The sequence below is a fragment of the Oncorhynchus nerka genome, linkage group LG20 (genome assembly GCF_034236695.1).
Source record: "Oncorhynchus nerka isolate Pitt River linkage group LG20, Oner_Uvic_2.0, whole genome shotgun sequence".
Taxonomy (NCBI): domain Eukaryota; kingdom Metazoa; phylum Chordata; class Actinopteri; order Salmoniformes; family Salmonidae; genus Oncorhynchus; species Oncorhynchus nerka.
This window is the reverse complement of record NC_088415.1, coordinates 23,683,365-23,710,290: the sequence shown is the minus strand read 5'-3', so window position 1 is coordinate 23,710,290 and position 26,926 is coordinate 23,683,365. Positions and strand designations below refer to the sequence as shown.

The 26,926-nt window shown below is 42.1% G+C and overlaps 1 protein-coding gene across 3 annotated transcripts; it reads left to right on the top strand.

Moving 5' to 3' along the window:
• The first annotated feature begins 1 nt into the window (after nucleotide 1).
• LOC115102097 (synapsin-2-like) lies at nucleotides 2-20,040 on the top strand. 3 transcript variants are annotated; one of them, XM_029621673.2, is made up of 13 exons: nucleotides 44-116; nucleotides 769-893; nucleotides 3,335-3,706; nucleotides 14,520-14,577; nucleotides 14,778-14,869; nucleotides 15,157-15,313; nucleotides 15,417-15,506; nucleotides 15,619-15,681; nucleotides 15,763-15,905; nucleotides 16,138-16,212; nucleotides 16,534-16,636; nucleotides 17,031-17,180; nucleotides 17,505-20,040. In XM_029621673.2, exons 3-13 carry the CDS (start codon nucleotides 3,354-3,356, stop codon nucleotides 17,631-17,633), a joined length of 1,413 nt encoding a protein of 470 aa, XP_029477533.1. In that variant the 5' UTR covers nucleotides 44-116; nucleotides 769-893; nucleotides 3,335-3,353; the 3' UTR covers nucleotides 17,634-20,040. The 3 variants fall into 3 exon arrangements, with proteins under 3 accessions (XP_029477532.1, XP_029477533.1, XP_029477534.1); XM_029621672.2 differs by lacking the exon at nucleotides 769-893 and having other exon boundaries at nucleotides 2-116; XM_029621674.2 differs by lacking the exons at nucleotides 44-116; nucleotides 769-893 and adding an exon at nucleotides 2,729-3,250.
• Nucleotides 20,041-26,926: the final 6,886 nt, after the last annotated feature.

Here is a 26,926-nt window from a genome sequence, read left to right as displayed (position 1 = left end):
CTTCTCTCCCACGACCCCATTCAATTTACTGCAAGGTTCTGTGCGTCAGGCCCGACTGAACCAAGGGGCCACACAAAGGGAGGACTTTGACAAGCAAGAGAGATGTACAATCTTCGGTAACGCTTCACTTAAAGCAAATAGAATATTTTTCACTTGAAGCAAATATTTTTCCCCCTGAGAGATGATTGTTTTTTGTATTTAGATTAGTGATAAACCTAGTGATTGTTTAGTTTCGACATCTGGGGGGGAGCTGTTTTAAAACATTGTGTAATTTTCTATGTTGAGTGTTTACAGTGAATATTGAGCACACATTTTACTCTTAAAAATGTAATTTCTGATATAGGGAGTTCCCATAATTTTTTGGTGTTTCAAACATTTCGCCCCGCAATGGAAAATGTTAAAAACCTCTGCTTTAACCTTTATTTTTTTTGTTTAAAATCATCTTTATTAAAGCAATTTTTAACATTTTACAAACATAATAGGTTCAACCATATAATTACAAATCTGTTTTAACATCAATACATGGGTTCATTATTAGGCTACTTAACATGATTTTTTAAATTTTTTTATTTCACCTTTATTTAACCAGGTAGGCTAGTTGAGAACAAGTTCTCATTTGCAACTGCGACCTGGCCAAGATAAAGCATAGCAGTGTGAACAGACAACACAGAGTTACACATGGAATAAACAATTAACAAGTCAATAACACAGTAGAAAAAAAAAAAAAAAAATTACATATTTAATAGTGTCCATGTACGTTTTTTGTAGGTCAACTTGTTTTTTTTGGACAGTAACCCGGCCTAGACTCCCCAAGCACATAGGAAGGATCATATTCTCTGGAAGGATAGCACCTTGACAGGAACCAGGACTCAGAGGGGTCTGCACTATGGATGGTATGCAACGCATTATCTAAACCCATTATAATCCTATGGGAATGGGATCCTCGCTACAAAATAAACGCCAGGTGAAATATGATACCATAGGCCTATGGGTCATTAGGCCTAATGATATTGTATGTTTAACTAGAGATGTTGCATAAAGATGACTGGATTATGTGTCTGCGTGTTTATAATGAAGACATTAATTTAGAGACAAAACCTAGCAACCTTGTCAAGAGGTTCGGACCTCTTGGTGTAATTGTTGACAGTCGCTGGACCTGGTTTTGAGTCCCGTTTAGGGCTACCCCACAAATTTGCTGTTGGTGTCAGAGGTGGGATAGTGCCTGTGAGGCCTTCGGAGATGCGTGTTCACGTGAGGGAATTGGTATGGAGACGCTTTGGGACATGCAGTTCTGAAGGAAAGGGGTAATGTAGCAACTTTGTCATGAGGTTCGTAACCTCTTTGCATAACTGTTAAGGTTTTGGCTTGACAGTCACTGGACGCGGGTTCAAGTCCCGGTCGGGGCTACCCCCTGAATTTGCTACAATATATTGTATAATGTTTGTAGGCTATGTGTTTATTGGGCTGGGATGATCATAATCATTTACTAGTGTTGTTTGTAGAAGTCTCTACCCTCACATCAACCACTGTGTTCCTCCTACTCATTAAGACATGTGTCCTTCCTTTCTGGATAAATTAGGTCTGACCACAATCTCTACAATTATCACCCTACCTGAGAGAATAGCAGATTTCTAATGCCAGTTTCCATGGAGATACATTTTCTGTCACTTGTTACAATGCATTCTACACTTGGTGCAGCGTATAGCTTAGAGCTGTGGAGGAGCAGCATGACATTTAATGACATTGCCTGAGGGAAAGAGCACCTCTGAGGCCAATGTGTTAGGTGTGAGAACAAGATTCATGCCCTACTATAATAGTGACGTAAAATACAGTACAGCGTCATCATTAGTCTAGTGGTTTCCTTCGTATTTCACAGTACATCATTTGTCTGACAATGGCTTTTAAGGACGTTATCAAACACTCAAGACAGAGCAGGGAATTCATTATGATATCTCAAGTGAACAAGAAGCCTACATACAAATTGGCAGTAGGCGCAGTGACATACAGCATTTAACCCATGTTAAGGTTTTGCATTTAATGTCTTAGGTCTATATTTTCTAGTGAATTCGTTGATCAATTCCAAGAGTAATGCATTTTCTAAATATTGACACCGCAATATGTACAATTGATAAAATGGGTTACCAGCTAATACAGCAATACCATACACATTTTTTATTGGAATCTAAGTCTTTTTAATTTGTGTATGCGAACCATTTGTATTTTTTATCAACTTTTGTCAAATAGTATTACAAATACTCCCCCAAATATTAAACAGTGCTGCAGTATATTGTATACTATTTGACTATACTAATTCATATTCTTTTACACCATCAAAGCCATAGAAAAGACTGATGATCAGTAGCCTATCTGAAAAGAATAATTAGAGAGCATGGTATTATGCGAATGAATCTAATGGCAGCAAGAGCAAAGCTCCGGCAATCATACATTGTGCAGACCTCTACACACCCACATTAAAAACCATGCTCGTCATGTGCAATAGTAAAGATAGGTCAATGTTTCCAAAAATACTGTGTTTAAAACACCTCTAGTGGGAAATCCACATGGATGAATCAGAATGGCTGCATGGGATCTTTCCTCAGCTAAATTAGCTGCTTAACGGGCATGGGGAGGAATCCATCACATGGCAACGTGAAGGAGGGGGTTAACACTACAGCATGCGCTGGTGTCCCAGAGGACTGCTGCTGCCACTTGCCTGCCTCTCCTTCTGCAAGCCACACTGAGAGCAGACCAAACAGCCATTTTCTCTCTCCATTCTCATAGTTTGTATTAGGCATAGGCAACTGCGGACACAGAGATAACATAAGAAGAGAGAGGGTCAGGCTGTGTTGGAGGTTTCCTCTATATTACTACCTCGTGCATTTCCTTTAGAAACCTCTCTTCCCCTTTTTTTTGCAGTGGTATGAAAAGACGTGATGCCTGTGAGGCAGTACATAATGGGGGAGGGGTAGAGGAGGCAGACACGACACAATACGAATGAGTGGGAGTAGGGAGGAGAGAAGAGGGAGGGAGAGAGTGAGCATTTCTTGCAGTCGTTCAGGCTAGCAGAGAGGCATGCGATTGGCTGAGGGGGAGAATAGCGTCACGGCCACAGTGAGGGGAGCTCTGAGGATGCACGGCTGAGCTGGGAGGAAACATTACATTCACTGGGAGTTTGCATGGAGAAGAGCTGAGCCTTCAACCAGCTGCACCCTGGGAAGTGGCGCCTTCTGCAAATTAATCAGTCCCTCAGGTGACATCATTTGGCGTCTACCGTTCCCCTAAGGACTCTTCACATCCAGCCCTCGTTGATTCGTCTGTTCTGTTTGCTCAACAGCCCTCCATCTTCTCCAGCCATGAACTACCTGCGCCGACGCCTCTCTGACAGCACCTTCATCTCCAACCTGCCCAATGGCTACATGACAGACCTCCAGAGGCCTGACCCTGCTCAGCCTCCACCCCCAGCTACAGCAGGCCCAGCCAAGTCTCCCACGGCTGGGACCACGCCGCCCGCCACCTCCCCTACCCCCTCCCCTGCCCCAGAGAGGAAACCCCAGCAGTCCCAGTCCAGTGGGGCAGGCTTCTTCAGCTCCATCACCAACGTAGTCAAGCAGACTGCGGCCTCGGCAGGACTGGTGGAGCAGACCACGGTCACGACACCCAAGAAGTTTAAGATCCTCCTGGTCATCGACGAACCACAACAGGAGTGGTGAGGCAACATGCTGTGTCTTGCTGTAAAATGATGTAATGTAATTATGTGAATTATTGTGTTGATGTATGTGTTGTTTGTCTTCTGTAACATTGGAGCGGCTCTTGGCCAGGTCACTGGTGTGAAACTGATAATCTGCTCAGGTTCCTTCTTGAAAAGAGGAGCTCTCAGATGGTCCTGGCTTGTGGTAAAGAAAAGGTTAAAACAACCTGTCAGCCAACAAGTATGGCGTCCAACTCCGCTTATAAGATTTGAACAGGTTACTGCTGTGGATGGTCTGATGCCAGTGCAGGTCGCTCTAATAACAAAACACAGATGCAGCTACTCAGGAGGAGACGAGGAAACAAAGTCCACTGACTCACCATGTTAATGACATTACAGCATCAGGGAGTCTTTTTATGGCTTGCCTCATCCAAATACGGTGGTTTCCTGCAGTAATTGACAGGCATTCAGGGGTTTATGCCCTTTTTGACATGATTGAAATTTCAAAATGACAGATTGGCCTTGCAGCAGGAGGAACATTCTATATGTTTTGAGGATGTTTGACTTGGTATTCCAAGAAACCCATGTGAATTCTGCTGCTATTTTTAATATTAGGTCAGTTTCTTGCAACCACCTGTGAGCATGCGCCAGACTTAAACCCATTTAATTAATGAGTCTGATCAACCCAATGTACTCTAACATGGCTTTGCATCATTGTTGAGAAAGGCAATTTCATGATATTCAACAGCCAGTGAGAGCATGGGAAAATGCATGTGTGTTTTCTCTATTGAGTAAAGACTGCAGTGCTTTCCAGTCATCAGTGAGGTTTCCTTTCCCTTCCCGCTCAATGATAGGATCCCTGGTCACATGACCACCTGTCCACAATTACAGAGAGTCAATCCACATAATTTATCTTTGGCCAATCATGCAAAGACAACACATGGCATCATTGTAGGAATAGGTGATACATAGGCTAGTAGTAGCAATAGAAATGGAGCTAAAAGGGATGGTATGTGTGTGCTCTGCGTTACAATGCTAGTTCAGACGGACACCTCTCTTTAATGCTGTGTGTTGAGGAGGCAGGCAGGAGAGAAGGCAGATCATGACATGAATCCAAAGAGCTGATAGCATATATTAAAGGCCTAATGCAGCTGTTTTTTGTGTCAATATCAAATCATTTCTGGACAACAATTAAGTACCTTGCTGTAATAGTTTTGCATTAAAATGGTCAAAAAGAAACAGAAATAGCTTCTTAGCAAAAATAACTGTTTCTCAAGTAAGAATTTTGCTAGGATGATCTGGGATTGGTCTGAGTAAGGAGGGGGAGTGATATGTAATCAGAAAACTAGCTGTTATTGGCAGAGAGGTTTGGAGCTCTCTTTGTTATTGGTCTATATAAACTTATACTGCCTGGTGATGTCACCAGTCAGGCCAAAACTCCACCCATGCAAACCCTGCAGATTTAGAAGTATGTTTCATCAGCTGTTGTACAATATGATACAAAACACAGGAACACTGAATTCTGCACTGGGCCTTTAAAGGGATGGCACAGCAGCACTGACAGGTAGCTATTGCCTCACCTAAGAGCTACTTTACATCAAGCCTCTTTTTCCAATGTTCTGTAAAATGTATAGCAACTGCAGTGTTGTGAGTGAGAGGGTTTACTTATTATATACTATATGGTGGAAAGGCGGATTTATGCAGTAAGGAATTCTACAGAACCTTTCAGTGACAAGCAACAAACTTACATAACTGTCTGCACAGCATCCCACGTCAGACATCCTTCTTCATATCGCATATCCTGCTTTGAAGAGGTAATTGCGAGATATATTGTAGATAGTGGGCCTACATTATCACATAGCAGAGTCCTGAAGAAGGTAGCATGAAGATGTTTTTACATTTTGTGATTCTTGCTATGTGTTTTGTCTTGTGAATTCAAATTAACTAGATATATTTGCATCAGCTGATTTTCCTCAGACATGTGCAGCTATATACAGTGGTCTATATACAGTGGTCTGTATACAGTAGGCTATGTGCAGTAGGCTATATACAGTGGTCTATATACAGTGGTATATGTGCAGTAGGCTATATACAGTGTTCTATATGCAGTGGTCTATATGCAGTGGTCTATATGCAGTGGTCTATATACAGTGGTCTATATACAGTGGTCTATATACAGTGGTATATGTGCAGTAGGCTATATACAGTGTTCTATATACAGTGGTCTATATACAGTGGTCTATATACAGTGGTCTATATGCAGTGGTCTATATACAGTGGTCTATATACAGTGTTCTATATACAGTGGTCTATATGCAGATGGAAACTGTAGCCTGAGGGACACATCTGCATTTGGATGACATGTTGCTTTCTGGAGAGTGGCTATTCCATGAGTCCTGTGTGTATGTATGATTCATCTCACCATGCAAAATGGCTGCTATCACAAAAACAAAGGCAGAGTGGACAGATTCCGTTTATTGGCATATGGCATACTGCAGATGCATTTATGATATTGATGTGTATGTTGAATCATTGCAAGCTCCTTTTAACAATAATGATCGCTATGCTTGCACTGCAGATATAACCTATAGCCTAAGTAATGCTAGATATTTGAATACACGTCACATTGTGTCACTTCTGAGGGTGCCCATTAAGGTAATAGAAACCCAGATAAATCCTAGTAAGATCATACTCATGTCATTTTAAATGATGCCATGTCTTTTGGCTCCACATAACAGCAGACAGTCAACAACCTGAGAAGAAATGTAATCATTGTTTTCTTATGGGATATGGGAATGCATCTATAATCATTCAATGTAATCATTGTTTTCTTATGGGATATGGGATTGCATCTATAATCATTAAATGTACCTGGATTGTTTTCGGTCTAATACCACATACAGTAATGCGAATCATGACCGGACTATCTGCACTGACTCCATTTTGCACTGACTCTATGCACACTCACAGGACTATCCACACACTCACACATACTTACACTAACATACACTTACATACACACACACACATAACCCACACACATATACACACGCATACAGATGCACACACACACACACACACACACACACACACACACACACACACACACACACACACACACACACACACACACACACTTTCACACATGTACACATTCACTCATCATATACACTGCTGCTAATTTGTTTTTTAAATATTATTATAATTATTATTATTATCTATCCTGATGCCTAGTCACTTTACCCCTGCATTCATATACAGTACCTACCTCAAACACCTCATACCCTGACACATTGGTATGGTATTGGTACTACCATTCTTGCATGTTTTTATTTCTCTTGTGTCTTTACTCAATTATTTTGAACACTGCATCGTTGGGAAAGAGCTTGTAATGAAACATTTCCCTGTAAGGTCTACACCTGTTGTATTCACCGCATGTGACAAATAGCATTTGATTTGACATCAAAAGACTGGAATTTATCAAAAGGTCAACAGTTATGGAAACATTGAAGACATCTGAGTAAATGATGTTACCTTTCACAAATCATCTGTAGAGCCATCAGCTGAACGATCTCTCCAGCTAAGCATTTCATTGTTAGTCTACACTTGTTATTTATTAAGCGTGTGACGAATAATACAATTTGATTTGATTGATTTTGATTTGATTTGAAGCCTCTCCTGGCATCGTTGGCTGTTTCCCTGTTTCATGTTTCCGCCACTAGAGAGACCTGCCACTAGCTCCCAATGCCTGCCTCAGGCTCAGCATCACGGCTACATTACATGTGTCTACAATAACAGTGAGTCAGTTCTGAGGCCCTCTGAACTTTTATACTCTTTGGGATTGGTGACAACAGCGATGTGTTCAACAATAAGAGAGCTAGCTAGGGAACGTTTGTCTCTGTCTGATTGCTCCATTGATTGTGTAATTTCTCGTTACACTTTGGCCTTTTAGCTTGCGGTTGTATTTCATAAGGATGAGCTGTTTCTGACTGTAGGGTTTTACTTTTGTGTCGACATTAGCTTGTCTTTCGGCACCCAATAAAATATATGTATTAGCATGTCTGGTGGTGATTCATTGTTCATTTAGTTTACTGATGTCACCATGAAGAGCATAGGCCCAATTACAGATATGGATGTGATGAATACGTAATCAGGTAATTGTCTTTGAGTCTAGAATTCTGGAATACAGGATATTCTGTTTGAACAAGAATAGTATTTAACCCATAAAATGATCAGATATCTACGTCAGACAATATATTACAACTTTAGTGTTTCCAGCATCTCCTCTATTTTCAGATCTGATCGTTTTTAGTCTGGCCAACCTCATGTGATATCAACTCTGAACTCTTGGCTAAAGGGGGTTTGAGGGTTGTGTTTCAGTGTGGAATGGGCTGTTTCTGGGTCAGAAATGTTGTGCCCTGTGCAAGAGATAAAGACAGAGGCTGACAAGCCGCAGTATAGTAGCCTTAGGACAGAGACTGAAATGGAATCTGACAGGAATACTCACACAAACAGAAGGCTAAGCTAGGCTATGACCACTGGTTTCAGGCCTCAACACAAACCTGCTGCTGATTATTATGGTAGCAATGCGCTAACATCTTTCACAGTTTATGTCCTTATTATTATAGTTATGAATGTTGTTGCTGACAGTCCTTGTTTCTTGGCATTATCACTTCAGGGATTTAAGAAACCTTTTCTCCTACTCAACTATCTTAATAAGACTGTTGATTAGTTGTTGCTATGGAGAGCTAGACAAATTAACTTGCTAGAAACCAAACAGAGATGAAAACAGAATGTTCTGAAAATGTGATAAACTGGAGAATAGCACACTAGTATAATAACCAAAGCTTGCCTCAGTGACAGTGATTGTGCCAAATCATCCCTCCATTAGTGTGATTATATATTTAGCTAATCTAATGAAAATTGATTTAGAAGTAATTGCTCTAAGAATGGGTCAAATAATTCACAGTGTCAGGTTCTCTGTGAAAATGCCATTTGTCTTTCTGGGGCATAGCAACTGTGATATTCTAGCTTTTTTGTGAATACATCCTGGCTCCTGTAGTCATATGAAAGGGCATTTTTTTCAGCATGATGACACTCTCCCACTGTGTACCACATATATTATGCTGTCCTTGTAGGAGAGATCATGGCTCTAGGACTGACCCCAGGCCTGTATATCAGGTCGACCATCTGACACTGCTGCCTTCAAATGCCTCTTATGCTAGCTTTACATTTACATTAACTCCTCTTTCCATGTACGCCATGAAGTGTACAATTCCCTTGTACAAATATGTATATCTGCATCTGCCTTCTGTACATTTAGCATGACTCCGTGAACGACTGTGTATGAAGGCAGTACCGTGGTGTCAGAGGTTGTCGAGCTGGAGTTGATCTGTCTAAGATGCACTACAGCCAAGGGCCCAGGACAACACATTATTTGTTATTAAAGTGTTATCTAGGGAACAGTCTTCCTTTGTGAAACCCTGACAGAAATGGGACAGCACTCACTCACAGAATGGCTGCTCAGTGCAATATCATCCTGCCTCAGAAGGAAACATCAAACAAAGCAGCACTTCTATTCCCTAGCTGCTCTTTGCCTGCTACCTGTTGGAAGTGGCATGGCAATTTCCCCTCGACTGACAGACTTTCAAATAGCTTTAAGATTGCATACTCACTAGTGGTTCTATATTGACTTTGTGCGTTGTAGGAATGAAGCATGTAGGCGAGATCACCATTACCATTATGCTGGAGGTATCACAAATATGGCATGCTGAAGACGCCTCTTCAGATCTTATTGATATACTAGCATGGTGAGATGAGTTGGACTACTGCTTGAGCTTCTCTGTTTCTTAGGTTTGGAGATAACGTAGAATAAAAGTAATTTCCTGAAGTCAGAAATAAACACCGATATATAGGAGATTATAAACTGGGTTGTTCGAGCCCTGAATGCTGATTGGCTGAAAGCCGGGATATATCCGGGATATATCAGACCGTTTACCGTGGGTATGATAAAACACATTACGTTGGTCTAATTACGTTGGTAACCAGTTTATAATAGCAATATGGCAACTCAGGGGTTTAAAGTATATGGTCAATATACCACAGCTAAGTGCTGTATCTAGGCACTCCGCGTTGGGTTGTACATAAGATCAGCCCTTAGCTGTGGTATATTTGCCATATACCACACTCACTCAGACCTTATTGCTCAATTAGAGTGGCAATCAGAAATAGAAGCTTCCCCTAACCTTTGATAAACGATCAGATGGTTACAGTTAGGATTGGGTCTGTCTTGTGACAGGAATGCTGTGCTATACATCACAAGGTGGACAAGGACAGATGGAACTGTCTCACTTATCAGACAAGTGTCAGAGGTTTGCTCTTGCCTCTTACAGTAGAGAGACAGCGATAGCCATTACTCATTCACTCAGTGTCGTAAAGTGGAGGTCACATACTGACTAGGAAAATGAAGACAAAATATGCCTGTTAGTCAGGGTTTGCCTTTGTTTGACATATTAATCTAAAACAACTAATCAACAAAGGCAGTTAGTCCCAGCCACTCTGCCGTCCTGCCCAGCCCTCTCTCTCTCTCTTTCTCTCTCACACTCATAATCATTAAAAGTCTATCTAATTAACATAACACAAAAATCCCCATAAAAATCTGTCAATTTAAGACAGAGATGTTTTTTTGCATGAGCTGCGTCTCAATCCACTGTATGCGCCTGTGTTGGCCTTCCGCATCTGGGGTGGAACGTGGCAGAGCTACAGCGCTGTTTGTAAGACCAGGAGACATCCCGAAAAGGGGTCTTTTCACGAAAACATCTGTAGCGTCCGAACTCATATGACCACTCAATGAAAAGACGATACTTTCACGAACGCGATGGTGCTTCTCCGTTTTGCTCTACGACCCCCACAAGCCCAACAGGACCCGTCTGAAGCCGGTAACACAGATCTGTGTATGGAGGTAGTTTTGCTCTACGACCCCCACAAGCCCAACAGGACCCGTCTGAAGCCGGTACCACAGATCTGTGTATGGAGGTAGTTTTGCTCTATGACCCCCACAAGCTCAACAGGACCCGTCTGACCGGTACCACAGATCTGTGTATGGAGGTAAGACCCCCACAAGCTCAACAGGACCCGTCTGAAGCCGGTACCACAGATCTGTGTATGGAGGTAGTTTTGCTCTACGACCCCACAAGCCCAACAGGACCCCCATCTGTGTATGGAAGCTCAACAGGACCCGTCTGAAGCCGGTACCACAGATCTGTGTATGGAGGTAGTTTTGCTCTACGACCCCCACAAGCCCAACAGGACCCGTCTGAAGCCGGTACCACAGATCTGTGTATGGAGGTAGTTTTGCTCTACGACCCCCACAAGCCCAACAGGACCCGTCTGAAGCCGGTACCACAGATCTGTGTATGGAGGTAGTTTTGCTCTACCACAGATCGACCCCACAAGCCCAACAGGACCCGTCTGAAGCCGGTACCACAGATCTGTGTATGGAGGTAGTTTTGCTCTACGACCCCCACAAGCCCAACAGGACCCGTCTGAAGCCGGTACCACAGATCTGTGTATGGAGGTAGTTTTGCTCTACGACCCCCACAAGCTCAACAGGACCCGTCTGAAGCCGGTACCACAGATCTGTGTATGGAGGTAGTTTTGCTCTACGACCCCCACAAGCCCAACAGGACCCGTCTGAAGCCGGTACCACAGATCTGTGTATGGAGGTAGTTTTGCTCTACGACCCCCACAAGCCCAACAGGACCCGTCTGAAGCCGGTACCACAGATCTGTGTATGGAGGTAGTTTTGCTACGACCCCCTACAGGACCCGTCTGAAGCCCCAGATCTGTGTATGGAAGCCCAACAGGACCCGTCTGAAGCCGGTACCACAGATCTGTGTATGGAGGTAGTTTTGCTCTACGACCCCCACAAGCCCAACAGGACCCGTCTGAAGCCGGTACCACAGATCTGTGTATGGAGGTAGTTTTGTACCAACAAAAAAAGGGGTTAAATATGTGTCCAAAAAAGATAACATATCCTGAGTTTTCCTATACTGTAGATATAGGAAAGAGACTTCAAAACATTATTCCTTATGATGTATTTTTTGACTGTCTATTTGGCCATTTCTGAATGTGTTATTCAATGTGTTTCTATGGGCCTTAGTAGTAAAGGCCACATTCAATATTTAATCAAATCAATACTTATTTTTTATATAACTACAGGGGTCCTAAAATTCTACATCAAATAGCTAAATGATCCATGGTATGACCATCTTAAAATAATTCCATATGTTAGCTTAGTAGCTGCTACCCCCCCCCCCCCCCACTCACTCACTCAGTCTTTGCTGTCCCGTCTTGGACTTGGGCATAGATCATTTGAGTATTAGAGCTATTACAGGACATTGGTATGCACCATTTGTTTTTTATTGTCCTTACGAATGCTTCTTCACATAATATGTTCCTTAATATTTAAAGGGTAGATGGTAATTATACATTCATAGGACTATAATGGATGGCTGGATAAAAGCTCTCACAGACAGGAGCTGTACTCCTCTAACTGGAGTGAACTAATACTCGTCAGGAGCTGCATCAGACTGTCCTCTTCTAGAGGACAAACCTCAACCTTCATCACAATATCAGCCTCCTTCCTCTATCTAGATCTCCAACTACTCATCACTATGGGAACCACACTGATTTATAAAAAATGTAAAAATGTCTATACCTACAGAGCACCTGTTGTTCTGAGCACAGGTCGTTTTCCAGACATTTTACATGGATCACTGTGAAATATCTAGCCACTGTATTGCTGTTATTGATAGAGACATTATGCTCCTACACAAGTGGCATGTACTTCATTCAATGCAGGAAGGTGTTATTCGCATGTGCAGTGGTCAGGGTGGTCAGGGTTTAATCATATCTGCGTCAATGCATAGGCCCATGTAAAGTAACCAGCTGCTGTTTGAACCTGGGCCTCCTGGTCGCAATAAAACAGTGTTAACTTGCTGCGCTAAATCCAAAGCATTAGCTAGGGAAACTAATGCAGGTATTCAGGAGTCAGCGACGGTTACTCATCATGTGAGTGTGATTCTGAACCCCCTCCGCTATACACATACATTCAGTACATCCTCCACAAGTAGGAACTGAATCAGGGAGACAGTCGTGACACCCATTCATTACACCAACACTGACCTATCTAAAATGTCAGACATTGTCATTGTGGTTCTGTCTCTGAGTCGTGTCTTTGGCTGCACCACATATATCCATGTATCATAACACAGATCATCGACAGGCTTTTCATTCCCTGTGTCTCTGCTGCTGTGACTCGTATTCAGATGATTATTTTCTCCACAGCCACAGATAAATCCCCGACTCAAATTAGATCAGCAATAAATTATTCAGCCAGTCCTCACTAGGGTGTGTTTAACATACGGTACTGACGTGAAACAAACAAGTAGCAGATATATCAAATCATTTTTCCCATTGTATTTTTCTTCTGCTAGTAGACTTTGCTGCACACTGCTATGTGTCATTTCAATAGAAAGTGGAAATATGCTGGTCATTGAAACCTTGTATGGCTCTACTGTAGGCCTAATTGCATCACATTTAGGTTACTTTGGCCATTGAGAATAGAGAAGGTTTGTCATAAGACTATTTGGGTTTTTAGACCTCCATAAAGAACAGCCATTTTGTCATCTTTAGTGGAGGAATATCCCATTGAAATCTGTACACTACTCTACAGCACGGTTCCAGTTGAGGTTTTGGCCGTTGAAAAGCTTGACATAGTTCATTGGCTAGGAGCAACACCGTGGCAACATTGAGGAGAGGAGAGGCAATGCTTTCAACAGTCCCCTGACACTTAGTTTGTTTCAGGTCAGTAAGATTGTCTCCATTGATTAACCTCCCTTCCCGTCGCTCATCACTTTAAGAGCATGGTGAAGGTCTCCTCTCTTTGTCCGTGGGGCGGCAGGGTAGCCTAGTGGCGTTGGACTAGTAATCGGAAGGTTGTTCAAACCGAGCTGACAAGGTACAAATCTGTCGTTCTGCCCCTGAACAGGCAGTAAACCCACTGTTCCTAGGCCGTCATTGAAAATAAGAATTTGTTCTTAACTGACTTAAATAAATCAATCAATAAAAAAATCAATAAATGCACTGTGTGTGGGTTCAATAATGGCCAGCCTGCCTGTCTGCAGGGAATGAGTGCCAGTACCTCTGTATAGACATAGCTCGATGCTAAGCAGATATTAACACTGGATGCGCTCAGTAGACTAAGATCCACCAGACTAAGATCCACCAGACTAAGATCCACCAGACTAAGATCCACCAGACTAAGATCCACCAGACTAAGATCCACCAAACAAACACGTTTTTCATCCATTTTATGGAATTGTAAAATGTATCTCGTTCCGAGGGCTTTTGACTACAATGCACCATTCAGTAACGATCCACTAGATGGAAGCAAACGCGGGGGAACACGGGGGACTACTTACATTTCATAAAGGACAAAAACAAATCAAAACATAAAGTGATTAGTAGTGAATATGTCACTACCTTGACTTTATCAATTCTCCATGACATGTTTATCTGAGGGGAATGTGTCACAAGACAGAATGTTTGGGTAATGGTGTGGTGTGTATTTAATGTCTTTGCTCCATAAAATCCATATTGATGCATTTTAAAGTCAATGAAGTGTCTTATTCAATATTTGTGATTGTAAATTGATGGAAGGCGTTCACAGAGAAACGTGATCACAGAGAAACTCAATAGCAGAAGGATCTATCAGTGTTATCTCATCATGTCCTCTAAAGGTTCATCAATTATCTTCCCTGTTGCCTAGGGCCAAACTCTTCAGAGGGAAGAAAGTACACAGAGATTATGACATCAAAGTCGAACAGGTAAGCCTCATTTGGCAAACTGCATCGATTTACTTTTGGCACCTGTCTCAGATAGAGTTGTCTACATAGACACTGTTATTCCATTGCAGCCAATACATATATAGCTCCACCCACCAGCCTCCTCTGATCTGTGCCGTATTCATAACTATTGATATACGTTCAGTTAATCAGATGGATCTGTATGTTTTTCTACCATGCAGGCTGAGTTCAGTGAGATCAACGTCATAGCTCACTCCAACGGGTCCTGTAATGTGGACATGCAGGTTCTGAGGAACGGTACCAGGGTGGCCAGGTGAGACACGTGCAGATGTGCACACACACACACACACACACACACACACACACACACACAAGACACACACACCACAAGACACACATACCACAAGACACACATACCACAAGACACACACACCACAAAATCATTGGCACTTCACCAGTGCCCTTATAGACTATTTTTCATAAGCAACACACTCAATACTCCAACATGGAATCTGAAAATGTGCCATGGTTCACTTTACATGTGAAGGTCAACCCAGTTTTAATTTCTCTCTGAAGCATCTGTGTATTTATGTTTTACAGGTCATTCAAGCCTGACTTTGTCCTCATCCGCCAACACGCCTTCAGTATGACCCAGAATGAGGACTTCCGTAACATGATCATTGGTCTGCAGTATGGGGGCATCCCCAGTATCAACTCCCTGGAGTCCATCTACAACCTGTGTGACAAGCCCTGGGCGGTAAGGCAGACCGAAGGCTGGCTGCGTGCAATGCGTGAGACTTGTTTATTTGTGTCTTAAGTCAGTGGCATAACTTCACTAATGGATGTCTGTTTGTCTCTAGTTTGCACAGCTAATAAGCACCTACAGGAAGCTTGGTGCAGAGAAGTTCCCTCTGATCGAACAGACCTTCTATCCCAACTACAAGGAGATGGTAAGAACGTAATCATGTCTTCTGAAATGTAGCCTTTAATGTGGACTTGTTTTTCTTCATTGTATCATGAAACCAGGCATAAAACAATCATGTCTGATGTTTTATCACTCAGGTTACCATGCCAACGTTTCCTGTAGTTGTGAAAATTGGACACGCTCACTCGGGAGTAGGGAAGGTAATAATGTTATTAAGGCTTGATGTTGTTATTCTGTAGACTGTGGGGCTGCTAGTGGAAGGTGGTGTGTGTTGTGTCCAGGTGAAGGTGGATAACCACAGTAAGTTCCAGGACATAGTCAGTGTGGTGGCTCTCACCCAGACCTACACCACCACAGAGCCCCTCATCGACTCCAAGTACGACATCAGAATTCAGAAGATTGGCAATGACTACAAGGCTTACATGTACGTACTATTCCCCATTTTGTATTCATGATTATTCCTCTGTTGTAAGCAAATGTAAACATCTGGGAACCTTTAAATGTTCCACATTTAGCATAAGGATCTGACTTTTTTTCCAATAATCCAGAAGTGTAATCGAATTAATCCAAAACTATTGAATTTGTGAATCCTTGAATTAACAATCAACAGGGACTTTAATATGTTTACCATTTGTATAATGTCTCATACATTATAGGAGGACCTCAATCTCTGGCAACTGGAAGAGCAACACAGGCTCAGCCATGTTGGAACAAGTGGCCATGACTGACAGGTATGAGTCCTTAACAGCATCACTGACAATGCTTCCGTTCTAAAAGGACAAGACAAGGGAATCTCAGACAATGGCCTGTCTCATTACCAAAGTCAATTAGCATTCATGTAGCTCATTACGCAACAATGTAAATGGCTGTATTGATACAAGTTAGCACTCTGTACTGTGTTCTCTCTGAATGATACAAAATTGATAAGCAATTTGAGTAATTACACTCCTACATGCAAATTATCTCTATTAAATAGCATCACACTTCTTCTTGACTGTGACACTATGTAAGACCACTTAGTGTCAGATCTGTACTCCTTGGCCTGTGTTCAGGTACAAGCTGTGGGTTGACACCTGCTCAGAGATCTTCGGAGGGTTGGATATCTGTGCTGTCAAAGCCATTCATGGAAAGGATGCGAAAGATTACATCACTGAGGTAGGTGTTCCCTAGTAAGTGTACAATTCACAGCTCCTGAAATATTGCAGGAATTTTTATGATTAATTATTTAATTATTCAGCTGCTCTCAACACCCTGAGGCAGTTCTCTTATTAAATATTTTGAAATATTCAACATCTTTGTTAACCAATGTATTATTCCATATCCTTGTTAGGTCGCTATCTGGTTGTTATGGGAACAGCAGCCTAGACATGTTTCACAGATGGCACAACTGTTGAGAACATGGGATGGTATCCAAACATAGTTCCGAACCATTCAGTTAAACCTTCACTTTAACCAAATGTGATTCACCATCTACTGTCCTTCCTCCATAACCTACTCCACGTCCATCTTCTTTTCCTCTAGTAATATTACCATCTTCTGTGTGTGTCAGGTGGTGGGGTCGTCCATGTCGCTGGTAGGAGAGCATCAGGCAGAGGACAGGCAGCTCATCACTGACATGGTGATAGCCAAGATGAACCAGGCAGTAGGACGGACACCCGCGGGGTCCTCTAACAGACCAACCACCATGCAGCCATCACAGGTATGGTGCAGTAGGCTACATACACCACTGTATGGGAATATGATCAGTCATAGTCTCACAGGCTTTGAGGAAATCCTGTTTGAGAGCCTTCACCTGTATTACAGTTCAGTGTATAACATCCATATTACTGTGTCTTAGTAACTAGTGTATAGCTACATTTGTTTATAGCCTTTGTGTATTGTCAGATTTGTATAAAACAAACATTGGATCCATATTCTTGTTTGAAAAGTACATTGTTTAAAGCAGTATGAAAACAGAACTGTGTCATAAGGACATTTAACTGTAGTGTCTCTGGGAGTATCACTTAGTTTTATGTGTTTGCAGAGTGGTGGCCAGAAGGACCTGGTGGTTGATCCCAAGACTGGCGCTACACGCCCTCCTCAAGGTTGTCTGCAGTACATTCTCGACTGTAATGGCGTTGCAGTGGGGCCAAAACCCGTCCAGGCCAACTAATTAGCCCGCCAGAGAGGAAGTCTATGTAATATTGAAATGATGATGACGTACATTAGCTGAACACAAAGCAGAGAGGAGGGGAGGGGGTTGGGGAGAGACGGTAGACGGACTGAGATGTGGCTGGTGTTAGCTTGGTCCAGAATGTACTGCTGGCATGGACAGTGTTTTTCCTCTATGCAGTGTCAAGATGTACTGTCCATGTGTTTCCCTGTTGATTTAGTGTGCTTGTAACGGTCGCCTCTGTTTCTCTGTAGCCGTGGTTTTCTTTGGGGCTGTTGTTGACGGTGTAATAAGCAGATTGTGCCTACACTGAGTCCAGTGCTGCTGTGTGTGCCCAATGTTTGATTCAGTCCTCATTCATAATCTGACCTCCCTCTAAACCCCCCTGTTTATTTCTCCATTTTGGTGTGTACTTTTAGATATTGTCAAACTGGTTTATCGTGCAGTTTGACGTTTGTGTATATGTCAATATGTAAATGTGTGTGCGTATGACTGTATTGGTGATTATTTTCATACATTTACTAATATAATAGGTATTTCTTTTTGGTTTTGCATGAATGATACGAAGGAAGGTAACAGTATGTTTTTAAATGTCAGATGATCAATCAGGATGTTTCTTTAGTGACATCACTGGTATAGTTCCAAACTACTGTCCCTGTGATTTATGCATTGTGAATGTGTCATAATATGGAATACATATTGTATAAGTTCTACATAAACAACCAAGTGTTAGTGCTAAGGAAGCTGATGAGCACACCAATACATACAGCCAGATCACATCTAAGTAGACCTTCATTGATCAAAGGGAGGTTCGAGACATGAAACGTAGTTGCTGTTCCTTTATCCATTATTAGCAGATAGACTACCCATACTACGCTCAGTGAAGGTTGCTATTCAACCGACTCCTAGCAAGACAGTTCTTTGACGGTTTTATAAACGGTCTCTATGCACAGAACACAGCCATAGATGTCTTCATGTGTATGAGGACAAACATATTAGATAACTTACAAAATTACAATAGACGACTACTAGCTTTTGAGAGAAAATAAATATTTGACTTTTGTTATCACTCAGCACTTGTAATCACAGTCCCCCAGTGTAAATCTACGGGATTGGTTTGTGGCAGCTGCAGTTGGAGCAGGACAGAGGAGAGCTTGTGGTCGAGTTCGTTAGAGAGTAACTGTGATAGTAGAATGCTCTCATTAAGATTTATTAACAGAATGACTCTAGAGGTGTGTCCATTATCTAATAACATTACAGTAATAACCATTTCCTCTTAGGCCTATGATGCATGTGTTTGTGATGTTTCAGGAAGTGAAGTAATCCAATTAGTCCTGTCACTTTCAATTATGTTGTCAAGTAGAAAAACTAAATTGTGCTTCAGTAAAATAGTCAAGGTTTTACATAATATATTTAAATGATTAGGTATAAGGTTTCTGATATCACCATACACATACGGTCCAGGCTTAATATCAATGACCGTAGTGGCGTTGCCGTGATGATGGTGATGCTGCTGTGTATTGCAGTGATGATATGCGTGGAGTTATGCTTATGTTACTGCCATTTAAAGATTCTTTGACATATTTGCCTTATCATACTCCTACTGAGTTAATGGAGAGTGCAATATATATATGTTTTTAACTTTATATTCTTTATATTTTTAGTACCAGATCTTCTACCATAATCTATTCATAGAGCTATATTCACAAGTGGGATGCAAACGTTTTCCCAAAGCTAACACGGTTGTAAGTGAAAAACACTTGCATTAAGTAGTAGTTATTAGAAGCCATGCATGTGTCCTATTTGGTGAAACTAAGAATACATCTACATCAAGATAATTGTAAATGTGTGTCCCATTCTAAAACACTTTGTTACTAACAGAATTGTACAAACAAACTATGTTTGGCAAGCTCAGTGTGCAAGTTATTTTCCTAGGTGTATGAAATAACATTGTGTCTGTGCAGATAGCCTAACCCAGTGAGTAACCCTGTAAAAGCCTTGCCTGTGGCTTTATGCTTTTGTGTTTTGATTTGTGGAGTAAAATGCCATGACGCTCTATCCATCTACAAAAGTGAGGATAGAGCAGCGCCACCAAGGTCCTTAATAGTTGCATAGTGACATAGTTGTTGTGTAATTGATTGATTTAAAGGAGTTATTGTCGGGGGAAATGTAAATTCAAAATCAGCCATCCTGCCCAGGTGAAAATCCTTTGCTCGTTGAGATTTTCATACCTGCAGGGTTGCAGCTATTTGGGACCAGGGTTGCTACTACCTGTTAAGTGTGCACTCTTGGAACTAGTGTTGAACTGTTTGAAAAAGTCCAGTACAGATAACAATATATTATAGAAACATACCCCACGTTGATATTTTCCCCTTGTCACTGGCAATAAAGCTTCCTTTGCAATATATGTTCAGTCTGTTTTGCCGTATTTGTTATGGTTATATAAAAAAACTAGGCCTATATCAACGAGCAAATCAGCCTATATTGTGTCACTATGTACAGTATATATATTGGAAAGGGAGACTCCTTTAAAATGTCAGTTTATAGAAAGATATGTGGAGCAAGAAGACCAACAAACACAGGCGAAGAAAGGCCTACTAATCGTAGTCAAAGTATGTATTTATCATATTATTAAAGTTTGGAAAACCAAATAAATGAGCAAACATATTGTTTTGTCAAAACCCCTCCATCTATACCCTCATGAAGCATGTGCACCCCACATTGCATTGCTTCTAATGCATCACAGATATCTGCATTATTGTAATATCATATCCTCCCTGCTTTGTGTTTCTTTATCTTGTAACTTTTACCTCCTCCATTGACCAGTGTTGATTTTAGACTGTCTACTGTTATTGTCACATGGTTTTAGGGACAAAATGACCAATACAAATGTGAAAAGGGTACAGACTAAAATTCAAAGCCTTTGGTATATGATTCAATATACTCTCTCCACTGCAAAAGTGTGATCATATCATTAAGTATTTATTGTACTAAAATTAGAGGGCTGTCTGGAACCCCAAGGATCCCTATTACAAAGTCCCAGGCCTGCTCCAAAGTCATCGCCTAAAGCTTCTGCTAAAGACTCAAGCCAGAGGCCTACCTCAACAACACAGCAGCCCCATCCCCAGTCAGCGAGTCAGGCCAAGCCCAGACCAGGAGGACTGGATGCTCAACAACCACTACCACCACCTCCAGCACAGCCTGCACAACCAAGACAGCTCAACTCAGCACCTCAGGTCCAACCCGAGTCCCAGGCTCCTCCACAGGCCTCAGTCCAACCCCAGCCTGAGCCACAGGCCCAACCCCAAAATGAATCACCGACTCAGGCACAAGTGAAGGCCACCAGTCCTGAGAAGAACCAGCCTCCAGTGGTAGAACAGCCAACAGTAGAGGAAAAGGCACATCCACCGCTGAAGTAAGAGCACATTGGCAGCAACACTTTGAATATACCTAGTTTTGACGTAATTACAAGGTTAAACCAAACATAATAGCCTGTATCTAATAACTATAATACACTACAGTCAATTGGTGATGTTATTTGGCTTTTGGCTTACTACTTCTTCTGATTATAATCACTATAAAAAAAAATCTGTCAATCTCAGTCCCTGACCAATGCCTTTGGCCTGAAGGAAACATCCTTCTTTCGCACAGCCAGTGAAGACGTGGCCAAGGCCGAGACCATGCGCAACTTGAGGAAGTCTTTTGCAGGTCTGGCTCTCTGACTAGACACAGTGCAGGTTGACTAACCCTGAAACAGAGGGAATGAAAAGTGGTGTAACGAAACCAGTCTCTGTTTCATTGACCTCTGTATCACAGTGTTCCAATAACCTTCTTCCTGTTTATCTAGATACATATATGCTATTTCATTATAAGAATATTGAGTGTGCTCAGAGGTCAGGTAAACAACATAGCGATGCGGGCTAAGGTTACAATCAATGACATGATTTAAGGGGTGCTAATATTTGTCCTGAGATGTACACTATCGTTCAAAAGTTTGGGGTCACTTAGAAATGTCCTTGTTTTTGAAAGAAAAGCACATTTCTTGTCCATTAAAATAACATCAAATTGATCAGAAATACAGTGTAGACATGGTTAATGTTGTAAATGACTATTGTAGCTGGAAACAGCTGTTTTGTTATGGCCTACAGAGGCCTACAGAGGCCCAGTATCAGCAACCATCACTCCTCTGTTCCAATGGCACCTTGTGTTAACTAATCCAAGTTTGTCATTTTAAAAGGCTAATTGATCATTAGAAAACCCTTTTGCCATTATGTTAGCACAGGTGAAAACTGTTGTCTCGATTTAAAGAAGCAATAAAACTGGCCTTCTTTAGACTAGTTGAGTATCTGGAGCATCAGATTTTGTGGGTTTGATTACAGGCTCAAAATGGCCAGAAATAAATAACTTTCTTCTAAAACTCGTCAGTCTACTCTTGTTCTAAGAAATGAAGGCTATTCCATGCGATAAATTGCCAATAAACTGAAGATCTGGTACAGCACTGTGTACTACTTCCTTCACAGAACAGTGCAAACTGTCTCTAACCAGAATAGAGAGAGAAGTGGAAGGCCCCGGTGCACAACTGAGCAAGAGGACAAGTACATTAGAGTGTCTAGTTTGAGAAACAGATGCCTCACAAGTCTTCAACTGGCAGCTTCATTAAATAGTACCCGCAAAACACCAGTCTCAACGTCAACAGTGAAGAGGCAACTCCGGGATGCTGACCTTCGAGGCAGAGTTCCTCTGTCCAGTGTCTGTGTTCTTTTGCCCATCTTAATCTTTTCTTTTTATTGGCCAGTCTGAGATATGGCATTTTCTTTGCAACTCTGCCTAGAAGGCCATCATCCCGGAGTCGCCTGTTCACTGTTGAGACTGGTGTTTAGCAGGTACTATTTATTTAATAAAGCTGCCAGTTGTTCCCCCCACATTCTGAAATTGCATTGCAACGGTGTGCTTTAGGACCATGCAGATGCATCCAAGCGGTCAGGTAGACTGTTTGGAGTGTTTATCTGACTGAAAAATAAAATAAATGAATAAATAAATGATGCCCCCCCCCCCCTCCCCCCACTTCTAAAACCAAAGTTGTGCCCCTGATATTTATATACTATAGTATTCACTGTAGTGTTTTAGCAGACTTTACTGTAGTATTTACTGTAGTGTTTTTGCGGACATGACTGTAGTATTTCCTGTAGTGTCCTGTAGGACATTACTGTAGTATACTGTAGTATTTACAATAGTGTTTTTGTTTTATTATCTTTGACATAGAAGTGGCTGCTTTCTCCTTGAGGAAACCTACTGGACAAACACTAAAATAGCAAATGTTCTATGACCTGTAGGTAAATAGGACTGGAGTCTAGTTCAGTGCTTCTGCTCTTTTCTATAACCTGTAGGTAGATAGGACTGGAGTCTAGTTCAGTGCTTCTGCTCTTTTCTATGACATGTAGGTAGATAGGACTGGAGTCTAGTTCAGTGCTTCTGCTCTTTTCTATAACCTGTAGGTAGATGGGACTGGAGTCTAGTTCAGTGCTTCTGCTCTTTTCTATGACCTGTAGGGAACACAATATATGGTCTATACTTCGCATGTAGGTTTATCACTCATGGGTGGCACCCAAGTGACCGGACGCCTAAGGCAATTGTTTCATGAACGGCTCGCAATGGATATTAACCCCTTTGTACCCGCTCCCATAGTCTATAATTCTATATAACCTTGTAACACGTGTACAGGTAGACCAGAGAGGCCATCCCTGATTGACAAAGGATCAATTACCCTGATTAGAAGCACCTGGACTGTGCTCACCTGTGTTTCCTACAAATGTTGTTCTGATTGTAAGCTTTGAATCTGTACACTGAAGAAGGCAAAAGCAGAAACGTCTGTGTATGTTACTCTCCTGATACAATAAAATTATAAAAATGAAGAAGTAAGCTTTACACAAAATATTTTTGTAAAAAATGGTATCCCCGAGTTCATCTGGCTCTGGGGAAGTAGATTAAATCCCGAAGTATCCCTTTAAGCACTACATGATGTGGAGCATATTATTCTCGAGTATAATACAAAATTCTGTAGTAAGCACTAGACAATAGTAGTAAGCACTACACAATATATATTACAGGGTGTAGCATAGTATTCTACAGTATATTATATAGTAAGTACACATGATCAAGGGATACTATCAATCATACAGAATATTAAATATAGGCTATTTTAGTGGAATAGTAAATAAACATTTGTCTTTCAGGCTCCCGAGTGGCACAGCGGTCTAATTCACTGCATCTCAGTGCCAGAGGCGTCACTACAAACCCTGGCTCGATTCCAGACTGTTTCACAACCGGCCGTGATTGGGAGTCCCATCGGGCGGCGCCAGATTGGCCCAGCGTTGTCCGGGTTTGCCTGGGGTAGGCCGTCATTGTAAATAAGAATTTGTTCTTAACTGACTTGCCTAGTTAAATAAAGGTTCAATAAATTGTAAACCGTATTGTTTGCATGATTAAATCCACTGATTTGTTTCTACAGTCCTCCAGATTTGAATAAAGTTGCCATGTATTGATAAGCAAAGTGACTCTAGAGGCCTATGGTCTCTGCATTAGAAATGCAGAAGCAACCTATAGAATTCCATGTAAAGTGCTGTTTCTTGTGAGTTTAAAATTAATAGATTATACATGTAGCTACATTCGGACAGTTTATTAGGTACACCCATCAAGTACAAGGTCGGACCCCCCTTTTCCTCCAGAACAGCATTCTACAAGTTGTTCGGAAACGTTGGGATGTTGGTCGATGCTGACGCGATGGCATCACTTCCATCTCATCCCAAAGATGCTCTATTGGGTTGAGGTCTGGCCACTGTGCAGGCCACTCAAGTAAACTGAACTCGCTGTCATGTTCCAGGCAATGTTTTTCCACTCCTCAGTTGTCCAGTGTTGGTGATCACGTGCCCACTGGGGCCGCTTTTTCTTGCTTTTAGCTGATAGGAGTGGTCGCCTTCTGCACACCACGTTTGTGGCCCGCCTTTTAGCTGATAGGAGTGGTCGCCTTCTGCACACCACGTTTGTGACCCGCCTTTTAGCTGATAGGAGTGGTCGCCTTCTGCACACCACGTTTGTGGTCCGCCTTTTAGCTGATAGGAGTGGTCGCCTTCTGCACACCACGTTTGTGGCCCGCCTTTTAGCTGATAGGAGTGGTCGCCTTCTGCACACCACGTTTGTGGCCCGCCTTTTAGCTGATAGGAGTGGAACCCGGAGTGGTCGCCTTCTGCACACCACGTTTGTGGCCCGCCTTTTAGCTTGTATGATTCTTGTCATTCTCCTTCAACCTCTCTCATCCGCTGACTGGATGTTTTTTGTTTGTCACATCATTTCGGGTAAGCCCTAGACACTGTCGTGCCTGGCACCGACTATCATATCACGTTCAAAGTTGCTTAGGTCACTAGTTTTTCCCATTCAATCAAACATAATCATATCAAATCAAATGTTATTTGTCACATGCGGCGAATACAACAGGTGTCGACCTTACAGTGAAATGCTTCATTACAAGCCCTTATTAACCAACAATGCAGTTTTAAGAAAAAATACCTAAAAAAAGAAAATAAATAAAAGTAACAAATAATTAAGGAGCAGCAGTAAAATAAGAAGCGAGGCTATATACAGGGGGTATCGTTACAGAGTCAATGTGAAGGCTATATACAGGGGGTATCGTTACAGAGTCAATGTGAAGGCTATATACAGGGGGTATCGTTACAGAGTCAATGTGAAGGCTATATACAGGGGGTATCGTTACAGAGTCAATGTGAAGGCTATATACAGGGGGTATCGTTACAGAGTCAATGTGAAGGCTATATACAGGGGGTATCGTTACAGAGTCAATGTGAAGGCTATATACAGGGGGTATCGTTACAGAGTCAATGTGGAGGCTATATACAGGGGGTATCGTTACAGAGTCAATGTGGAGGCTATATACAGGGGGTATCGTTACAGAGTCAATGTGGAGGCTATATACAGGGGGTATCGTTACAGAGTCAATGTGGAGGCTATATAGAGGGGGTATCGTTACAGAGTCAATGTGCGGGGGCACCGGTTAGTCAAGGTGATTGAGGTAATATGTACATGTAGGTAGAGTTATTGAAGTGACTATGCATAGATAATAACAGAGAGTAGCAGCAGCATAAAAGGGGGGGGGGTGCAATGCAAATAGTCTGTGTAGCCTTTTGATTAGATGTTCAGGAGTCTTGTGGCTTGGGGGTAGAAGCTGTTTAGAAGCCTCTTGGACCTAGACTTGGCGCTCCGGTACCGCTTGCCGTGCAGTAGCCCCAGTGATGTACTGGGCCGTACACACTACCCTCTTTAGAGCCTTGTGGTCGGATACCAAGCAGTTGCCATACCAGGCAGTGATGCAACCCGTCAGGATGCTCTCGATGGTGCAGCTGTAGAACCTTTTGAGGATCTGAGGACCCATGCCAAATCTTTTCAGTCTCCTGAGGGGATTAGGTTTTATCGTGTCCTCTTGGTGTGCTTGGACCATGTTCGTTTGTTGGTGAGGTGGACACAAAGGGTCTTGAAGCTCCCAACCTGCTCCACTACAGCCCCGTCAATGAGAATGGGGGCATGCTCGGTCCTCCTTTTCCTGAATGCCTCGATGCCTGCTTTACATAGCAAGCCACGACCATGTGACTCACTGTCTGGAGCGATCCATTTTTGTGAACCGGGTGTTGTACCTAAAAAAAACTGTCCTGTGAGTTTATGTCTACTGTAAACCTATGGATTTATATGTACTGCTGCTCTGAATAGTCATTTACTTCAATATTCATATGAGAATTATACAATCTCATAAACTAGTCTACAGTAGCCTACATCATTCTACTATTCCAGTCTACCTATGAAATCAGATAATCCCTCAGTGCAACAGGTTTGTGCCCAGTGTTCAGTGAAGAATTACTCCAAAGTCCAACCCCAACTGAATAGTGAAGAACGAGTTGATGTTTTGTGTTGCAGATCAAGACAGGTCGGCTGAACTACATCAGTCTTGAATAATTCTGATTGCGTGAGAATGTAAAATGTGCTCCGACAATCTAATTTCGAACGGTGAACAAGTACAACTGTCTGTCAAGCCTATTCATGAACACAGTCTACAGTCTACATCTCATAAACTAGTCTACAGTAGCCTACATCATTCTACTATTCCATTCTACTATCTATGAAATCAGATAATCCCTCAGTGCAACAGGTTTGTGCCCAATGTTCAGTGAAGAATTACTCCAAAGTCCAGCCCGTAAATGGAGGCGGGACGGAAAATGGGAAGCCATGCA

Bases quoted from the DNA above. Each gene is read 5' to 3' on its own strand.
- LOC115102097 (XM_029621672.2), top strand. The intron at 14,578-14,777 runs GTAAGCCTCATT...TCTACCATGCAG, and splicing joins ATGACATCAAAGTCGAACAG to GCTGAGTTCAGTGAGATCAA. The intron at 15,682-15,762 runs GTAATAATGTTA...TGTTGTGTCCAG, and splicing joins CTCACTCGGGAGTAGGGAAG to GTGAAGGTGGATAACCACAG.